We start from the raw sequence: 9,881 nt of genomic DNA, 5'->3' as shown, positions 1-9,881 counted from the left end.
GAGCATTACTTTGCTAGTGCCTACTTGACAAGCTCTGTCTTGAAAAACTGAAAATGTTACTCTGCATTGGAGGTAAAAAGATGACACTTCAAAAAATATGTGGGCTGAAATACTTACATGTTTCAATATAAAAAAGATGGAGTGACTTCCCCGGTGGTCCAGTGACTAAGACTGTGCTCCCAATGCAGGGGGCCTGAGTTGGCTCCCTGGTCAGGGAACTATATCCCACATGCAGCATACATCCTCGCTTGGAGAATTTTGAGCATTACTTTGCTAGCATGTGAAATGAGTGCAACTTCTGTAATTTGAACATTCTTTAGCATTGCCTTTCTTTGGGATTGCAATGAAAACTGACCTTTTCCAGTCCTGTGGCCACTGAGTTTTCCAAATTTGCTGGCATATTGAGTACAGCACTTTCACAGCATCATCTTTTAGGACTTGAAATAGCTCAGCTGGAATTTCATCACCTCCACTAGCTTTGTTTGTAGTGATGCTTCCTAAGGCCCACTTGACTTTGGACTCCAGGATGTCTGGCTCTAGGTGAGTGATCACACCATCATGGTTATCTGGGTCATTAACATCTTTTTTGTATAGTTCTTCTGGTTAGCTTATATAATCGTGGTTAGCTTATAGCAAATTTTGCTAATTGTCCATATCATTTATTTATTTCGCTGCACCAGGTCTTAGCTGCAGCATGTGGGCACTCTTAGTTGCATGTGGGATCTAGTTCCAGACCAGGGAGCCAACTCAGGCCCCCTGCATTGGGAGCACAGTCTTAGTCACTGGACCCCCGGGAAGTCACTCCATCTTTTTTATATTGAAACTTGTTAAGTATTTCAGCCTACATATTTTTTGAAGCATCATCTTTTTACCTCCAATGTAGAGTAACATTTTCAGTTTTTCAAGATAGAGCTTGTCAACTAGGCTGTTTCTGTGAATCTTTTGAATGTTTCACCAAAACTTTATAATGGTATTCTTGTGATAACCTATGTGAGAAAATAATCTAAAATAGACTGAATATCTGTTTTTAACTTGTCTTGAATACCCAGTTTTGTTGTATGAGCTATTTTTTTCTCTTAGGCTTGTCTTAAGTCTGCTCAGAGGCAAATGACCTGAAGCTATTCTTATGCTTAGTGTTGATTTGGTATAAATTTGTGTGCTGCTGCTGCTGCTAAGTCGCTTCAGTCATGTCCAACTCTTCAGTCGTGTCTCCCAATGGAGTGGGTTGCCATTTCCTTCTCCAGTACATGAAAGTGAAAAGTGAAAGTGAAGTCACTCAGTCGTGTCTGACTCTTAGTGACCCCATGGACTGCAGCCTACCAGGCTCCTCCATCCATGGGATTTTCCAGGCAAGAGTACTGGAGTGGGGTGCCATCGCCCTCTCCGATAGATTGGTGTGGTGTGCTCTGTTTATCAGGTGCTATATGGTCAACATACAGTAGTATCTTGGGACAAATACATTGACTACTACTATCTGTTTGCACTAATTTGCAGTTTCCAAACAAGTAGAAAATGCCTTATGCTGATGTGGAAGCTGCTTCTAAGCTTGGGTTCCTTCAGCATTTTTACAAATGTTAGATGCAATAATTCGTGTGTAATTATCAATGCAGATTACTGATATTATGAGTTTGGTGCTTAATTTTTCTTCTAATCAAAAATTTAAAATATTTATCCAAACAAGACATATATATAGATGACCAATAGGCACATGAAAAGAGGCTCAGCATTACTAATTATTACAGAAATGCAAATCAAAACCACAGTGGTAGCTATCATGAACAAATCTACAAATAATAAATGCTGAAAAGGGTGCAAAGAAAAGGGAACATTCCCACACTGTTGATGGGAATGTAAATTGGTGCAGCCACCTTGGAGAACAGTATGGAGATTCCTTAAAAAACTAAAAGTAGGGCTTCCCTGGTGGTCTAGGGGTTAAGAATCTGCTTGCCAGTGCAGGGGACATGGGTTTGATCCCTGGTCCAGGAAGATCCCACATGCTGTGGGCCGAGTAAGCCCGTGCACCACAACTACTAAGCCAGCCCTCTAGAACCCGTGAGCCACAACTACTGAGCCCATGCTTCATAACTACTGAAACTTGCGTACCTTAGAGCCTGTGCTCCTCAACAGGAGAAGCCTCCATAATGACAAGCCCATGTACTACAAGCAATGAAGACCCAGCACAACCAAAAATAAATAATATTAAAAAAAAAAAACTAAAAATAGAATTAGCATATGATCCAGCAATCTCATTCCTGGGGATATATCTGGAAAAGACAAAAAGTCTAATTTGGAAAGATATGTGCACTCCAGTGTTTACAGCAGCACTATTTACAGTAGCCAAGGCATGTGAAGTTGCTCAGTCGTGTCCGACTCTTTGCGACCCCATGGACTGTAGCCTACCAGGCTCCTCTGTCCATGGGATTTTTCCAGGCAATAGTACTGGAGTGGATTGCCATTTCCTTCTCCAAGGGATCTTCCCAACCCAGGGCTCGAACCCGGGTCTCCCACATTGTAGACAGATGCTGTACCGTCTGAGCCACCAGGGATGCCAAGACATGAAAGCAACCTAAATGTCCACTGACAGATGAGAGGATAAAGAAGATGTGATATACACACACATGTATACATATACACAATGTAGAATATTACCCAGCCATTAAAAAATAATAATGCCATTTGTACCAACATGGATGGACCTAGAAGTTTTCATGCTAAGTGAAGTAAGTCAGACAGAGAAAGACAAATATGCAGATGATACCACCCTTATGGCAGAAAGTGAAGAAGAACTAAAGAGCCTCTTGATGAAAGTGAAAGAGGAGAGGGAAAAAGTTGGCTTAAAGCTCAACATTCAGAAAACAAAGATCATGGCATCTGGTCCCATCAGTTCATGGCAAATAGATGGGGAAACAGTGGAAACAGTGGCAGACTTTATTTTTGGGGGCTCCGGAATCACTGCAGATGGTGACTGAAGAAAAGATGCTTACTCCTTGGAAGAAAAGTTATGACCAACCTAGACAGCATATTAAAAAGCAGAGACATTACTTTGCCAACAAAGGTCTGTCTCATCAGAGCTATGGTTTTTCCAGTAGTCATGTATGGATATGAGAGGACAGTATAATATAGATGGACTATAAAGAAAGCTGAGTGCTGAAGAATTGATGCTTTTGAACTGTGGTGTTGGAGAAGACTCTTGAGAGTCCCTTGGACTGCAAAGAAATCCAACCAGTCCATCGTAGGAAACCAGTCCTGAATATTCATTGGAAGGACTGATGTTGAAGCTGAAACTCGAACACTTTGGCCACCTGATGTGAAGAACTGACTCACTTGAAAAGACCCTGATGCTGGGAAAGATTGAAGGCGGAGGAGAAGGGTACAACAGAGGATGAGATGATTGGATGACATCACCGACTCAGTGGACATGAGTTTGAGTAAACTCTGAGAGTTGGTGATGGACAGGGAGGCCTGGCGTGCTGCAGTGCATGGGGTCGCAAAGAGTCAGACACGACTGAGCAACTGAACTGAACTACACTGAGAAGGCAGTGAGATAACATATTTAAAGTGCTGAAAGAAAAAAATGGCCACCTTGAAATTCTAAATCAAGTAAAACTGTCTTCAAGAATGAAGGAGAAATTAAGGCATTCCCAGATAAACAATAGCTGAGGGAGTTCATTACTATATGGTTTATACCATCTATACAAGAAATGCAGAAGGGAGTCTTTCAGGTTTACTATAGACCTGTTGAGTTTACTTTCTGCAGTAGGACAAAAAAATATACATTTAAAAAATCAACCTCCTATAGATTCTTATACACAGAAAACAAAAAGAGAAACCTCTAGTGATATAAGTGTTTTCTGTCTTGAAGACTGGTAAAAACTATTTTTTTAAAAAGCCCTATTATCAAGTGTTCACCAGGATTTGGTACAGTGGAAACCCTTCAACACTCATGGTGGATGTGTAAATTGGTTCAACCACTTTGGAAAACAATTTGGCATTAATATAGACCATATATAAAGTTGTATAGACCACTAACAGAAACTTCCTATCTCTATAGCAGAAAACATATATAAGAATGTTCGCACTGGCTGTTTGTAATGGCAAAAAACTGGAAATACTATGTCCTTATGTTTATTGAGGGAAGAAAAGATTTTAAAAAGTGTGGCATAAAGTGTGTGTGAAAATAAATGTATTAACATGTGGAGACAGAAAAGCAAGTGCTTTCATCAGGCACTTTCATATTAATTCATAAGGCACATTTTATTTATGGATGTGTATATCTGTGGTAAAACTATTCAAAGAATGGTAAAGAAAAAATTGAGGGTAGTGGTTATCCCTGGAGGTTGGAGGAGGGAGGGACATAGAGTTTCAGTGGTTTTGGTCATATGAGCTAAGAGATGGTTACACGACCATATGTTTTCTTTTTTAAAAAATTTATTTTTACTTTTTTCGTTTGCACTGGGCCTTCATTGCTGTGTGCAGGCTTTCTCTAGTTGACGGAGAATTGGGGCTACTCTTTGTCGCGGTGCACAGCTTTTCTTGTGGAGCACAGGCTCTAGGGCATATGGGCTTCAGTGGTTGTGGCGCAGGGACCTTGTTGGTCCACAGCGTGTGGGATCTTCTCAGACCAGGGATGGAACCCATGTTCCCTGCATTGGCAGGTCGATTCTTATCTTCTCTGCCACTAGGGAAGTCCTGTTTTATTTTCTTACACCTCCTTTCTTGTGTTATTTTACATGTGTCAAATACTATATATTATAATAAATGTTAAAGACTTTATAAAACATAAAACATCCATACAGTGCTATGTTGAAAAGAATGATATGCCTTTGTTCTGAGTTACTCATTGCAAGCCTTTTTTTCCTTTCATGGCATTGTTTTTTTTTGGAGGGAGGGAGAGTGTTTCTCTTCCCACTTGAAAATGAAATCTGTTAGGGCACAAGTTCTTATTTGCTTTTTAACATCTTGTTAACTGCTGTATTCTAATCATTCCCAGAAAGTGATTGGGACATAGTACATGCTCAGTAAGTATTTGTTGAATAAATGTGGGTGTATGTTTATAAAACCTGGTGAATGTATGTACACATAGATAATTAAAGATCTGGAATTCTAAAGCTTTACCGGTGAGAATAGGGGAGTCGTCATTGCTGTGCTGGCCCACCGTGAAAGCGCATGCTGTCTGGTGTCACAGACCGGTGTTCACTGCCCTGCTTAACATCCCCCCAACCCCCCATCACTTGGGGCAAGGGCTTTAGGGCATAATTTAAAAAGGAGGACCTGAATCCAAACAAAGACACAGTCACAGCCTTTTATTGACTGAAGGGCTGGAAAGTGACTTAAATTTGTCTCACCATTTTTTTGCACTGTATTTTAATGTTTTGAAGTTTTATTTGCTTTTATTTCATTTGGGTTTGTTTAGTTTTTGCAGTTGTTAATATAGGACCTATTTTGGGGGATGATTTCTCAGAGGTAAGCTAAGTCTTTTCATAAACTAAGGTAGTCTTTTCATAAACTAAGTCTCTTTTTATTTCTTTTCTAGTCATTGTGTGTATTCATCAGATAGTTCTGTCTCTATGTCCTGTCAGTTTCTATTAGTGGAATGGTGCCTATGTTCTAGAACTATAACAAACAGCAACAAGAAAGTCATAAAGTATAAAAAGGAAAACAAAAGATTAAAATTTAACAATTCCCTCTCAAGAAAAAAAAATCTGGAATTCTGCATATCAAATTAACCTCTAAATAGTTCTTTGGAATTAGGGGTAGGGTTTGGTCACAGCTGAGAGAATGGAAGCTATATTGTACTTTGTATTTTATATTCTGCACTTGTATTTTTATAATTTATATTTATTGTATATTTTTAACTAAAAAGGGAGAAAGCATCTTTGAAAATAAAGCAGAAATTATAAATTGGAAAAATTAGCAAAAAATAACATTACTGACAAACCTAGACAAACCCCTTAACTTCAAGAATTGATGTGACAAATTACTGGACGGTAGATTGAGAATCAGCTTTAGCTTAATGTGCAACTGAGCTGCTAACCCTTCTCTGAGTATTTCTAAAGGAGGCTGTTGCTAGTATGGGTCTCTGGAAGAAAGATCAGTCTGGGATGGAGGAGCTGTGAGGATTTTAGGATCTAAGCTCATGTATTGAGTAGTTTAATATTTTAGTAACATACTAAAAAATACAATAAATGATGAGGTTTTTTTTTTTTAACTTGATTTAAAACTTTAAAACAACATGAAAAGACCAGGATGTGACCAGAGTTATGTACTTGGTTGGATGGAGTGAAGTAAGCTGTGGTCTGTGGAACTCTTGAAATATCTGATGCCCAAATAAATAAAATTTAAATTATTTTAGAGGTAACTTGGATTTTTTCCTCTTACTCTTTGTTTAGTGATTCCTTGGCAAAACCCAACAAGCACTCCCCTTCCCCCTCGCCCCTAGACATGCCTGTTCCATGCCAATACGCTTTTAGTAAAAAGTGTGTACAATAGAATGGCCTTATCAGACATTCTTGCACTGCTTTGGCACAGCTTTGACACAGCTTCCTCATGCACCTTCTATAAGTTAGGTATTTTATAGACATCTGTCTTCACTTTGTAGTGTTGATTCTTTTTTTTCCCCCACAAGTGTATACATCCATTTTGTTTAATCTTAGGTTATTCTATGGTAGACATGTGGATGTCATTGTTACAATACACAAGGTTATAATGTTTATCTAGATGATTGATTGTACTTAGGACAGAAGTTCATGATCAACCTTTGGTTCATGTTTTTAATTTTAGTGTGGGAAACTGGTCAGAGCCATGTGGCTATGAGCTCAGTATTAAGGTCTGGCCATTGGCTTCTTTCTATATGAAGGGAATTATTTCTTGGTATACAAAATTTTCCCCCTGTGCATACACTTGAGAGACTTCTCTTTTTTCCTCCACGAAATTGGGAAGCATACGTTTTTAACATTTGGAACTGCTGAATTTTGAAGTCTTAAAAGTTAATCCTCTCTTTTTTTCAGTATTTTTTCATCCTGTTTCCTCTGTCACCTTTTCTTGAAAAAAGTAACATGTTGTTTATTTCTGGTTTTTGCTATAGTTCTGGGACCGTTTGGACCCCACGATGTTTTTCCAAGATTTTAGACCCTTTCTAAGTAGCAGTCTACTGGACCAAGATAACAGAGCCAATGAGAGGAGTCACCAAACTCACACTGACTTCTGGGGACCAAGTCGGCCTCCACGGCTGTCAGTGACTCAGAGATACAGATCTCGAGGAAGTACTCGTCCAGAGAGATCCCCGGCTTTTGAAAGGTGAGTGCTAAATTGTTATTTAAATTCTTTTAAGGGTAGTTTCAGTGAAGGACATACTGACATAATCTAATTGACATAATAAGATTTTTGTACTTTGTGGACAAGATGAGAATATATACGCAGAATGAAAATGAAGCCAAATTGAATGTCTGTACTCAACTAGTACCAGTTTACCAATGATGATAAACTGAAGGATGATAAAACTAATGACATAGGTCTCTAGTTAACATTTTTATTAATATTTCAGATAAATATCTAGATGATAGGTTTATCAAAGTTTCAGAAGATACTGAAAGAGATAGCGGATATATTGGATGACATTAGGATTCAAAAAGACCTCAATAGATTGCAGTGATGGAGTTAATATGAAATTTTATAGGAATATAGAGTCTTGTGACTGCAAAACGTACACTCAGCAAATACTTATAGAGTGTCTTTTATGTTGGGACACTTCACTGGATACTGGGGATATGATGGTGAGCAAAACAGATAGTAGTCCTTGATCTCATGGATACCATTTAGTAGGAATGATAAACACTAAGTTTTTAAGTGTTTGCCATGTGCATAGGATTGTGCTTTGTGCTTTTTTCTACTTAGCTCATTTAATCCATGTAAAATGGTAGGTGTTGTTGCTGTTCTCATTTTGTTATTGTTCAGTTGCTAAATCATGTTCGACTCTTTGCAACCCCATGAACTATAGCATGCCAGGCTTCTCTGTCCTTCACTGTCTCCTGGAGTTTGTTCAAATTCAGGTCCATTGAGTCTGTAATGACATCCAACCATCTCACTCTCTGTCGCCCCTTTCTCAGGCCCTCAGTCTTTCCCAGCATTGGGATCTTTCCCCAAGTCAGCTCTTTGTATCAGGTGGCCATGTGTTGGAGCTTCAACTTCAGCATCAGTCCTTGCAGTGGAATATTCATGGTTGATTTCCTTTAGGATTGACTGGTTTGATCTTCTTGCTGTCCCAGGGACTCTCAAGAGTCTTCTCCAACACCACAGTTCAAAAGCATCAATTCTTTGGCACTCAGCCTTCTTTATGGTCCAGCTCTCACATCCACACATGACTACTGGAAAAACAATAACTTTGACTATACAGACCTTTGTCACCTAAGTGATGTCTTTGCTTATTAATATGCTGTCTAGGTTTGTCATAACTTTTCTTCCAGGGAGCATCTTTTAATTTCTTGGCTGCAGTCACCATCCACAGTGATTTCAGAGCCCAAGAAAATAAAATCTGTCACTGTTCACTGTTTCCACTTTCCCCCCATCTATTTGCCATGAAGTGATGGGATCAGATACCATGATTTTAGTTTTCTAAATGTTGAATTTTAAGCCAGCTTTTTTTGGCTTAACGCCAGAAAAAGACAGTTTTTAAGCCAACTGTCCTCTTTCACCTTCATCAAGAGGTTCTTTAGTTCCTCTTCATTTTCTGCCATAAGGTGGTATCATCTGCATATCTGAGTTTGTTGATATTTCTCCCAGCAATCTTGATTCTAGCTTGTGATTCATCCAGCTCAGTATTTTGCGTAATGTACTCTGCATATAAGTTAAATAAGCATGATAACAATACACAGCCTTGATGTACTCCTTTCCCAATTTTTGAACCAATCTGTTGTTCCATGTCTGGTTCTAACTGTTACTTCTTGACCTGCATACAGGTTTCTCAGGAAATATGTAAGATGGTGTGGTATTCCAGTCTATTTAAGAATTTTCCAGTTTGTTGTGATCCATTCAATCAAAGGCTTTCGCATAGTCAGTGAAGCAGAAGTAGATGTTTTTCTGAAATTCTCTTGCTGGAGTATAAAATTCTAAGAGAGAAAGAGCTGGGTCAAAGATATGACCATTTGAAAATTGATACTGTCCAATTGCCCTTCTGAAAGGCTATAGCATTATATTCTCACCAGTAGTATTTGAAATGTACGGAACATCCTTATCAAACTGTTATCTGTCTTTTATCTTTCATGATCTGATAGACAAAAATATGCTAGTAATATGCTAAATATTACTTTTTAATGTCTCTCTAATTTTTCATTTGATTAAGTTTATTTTCATATAATTATTAGGCATTTTTTCTTTTATGAATTGTTTATTAATATCCTTTGCTTGGTTTTCCTATTACAGAATTAAAAAATTGTTTTATAGGAGTTCTCTCTATGTAGCAAAGATCTTAATCTTTTATATATTGTTTATATATTACATATTTTAGATTTCATACCATACTTAGAAAGTCTCTCTCCTTATTTCATGATTTTAAAATATACCCATATTTTCTCCCAATATTTTCTTATCTAGTGCTTTTTAGTTATAATGGTCAGAACTCTCTTGTTAAAAGCAATAGAAATTCAATTTAATATAACTTGAGAAAATTAGAATGTGTTGGTTCATATAACTCAAGTGGTTCTTGGCCATATCAGACCCAACATCTCTTCTTTTTTAGCAAATATGATATCATTTCTTATTATCCTGATTTGGAATTTATTCATAATAAAACCTATAAAATATAATTAAAACGTCTATGCCTATATTATTATTCTCCAACTAATATAGAAGAGAACTAAATACATAAAAAAAATTTTTTTAAATTT

The 9,881-nt window shown here is 37.8% G+C and overlaps 1 protein-coding gene across 3 annotated transcripts in view; it reads left to right on the top strand.

The window, feature by feature from the left end:
- RNF115 (ring finger protein 115) overlaps positions 1-9,881 on the top strand; it is a 66,376-nt gene that overhangs the window by 32,999 nt on the left and 23,496 nt on the right. For all 3 annotated transcript variants that reach the window (XM_010833252.1, XM_010833254.1, XM_010833255.1), the window contains one exon: positions 7,085-7,296. In XM_010833252.1, the coding sequence (XP_010831554.1) occupies positions 7,085-7,296 (212 nt within the window). The remainder of the gene's footprint in view (positions 1-7,084; positions 7,297-9,881) is intronic.

The sequence above is a fragment of the Bison bison genome, unplaced genomic scaffold (genome assembly GCF_000754665.1).
Source record: "Bison bison bison isolate TAMUID 2011002044 unplaced genomic scaffold, Bison_UMD1.0 scf7180017863325, whole genome shotgun sequence".
In the NCBI taxonomy this organism is placed as follows: Eukaryota; Metazoa; Chordata; class Mammalia; order Artiodactyla; family Bovidae; genus Bison; species Bison bison.
The sequence above is the reverse complement of the archived record's forward strand: the minus strand, read 5'-3'. Positions and strand labels throughout refer to the sequence as shown.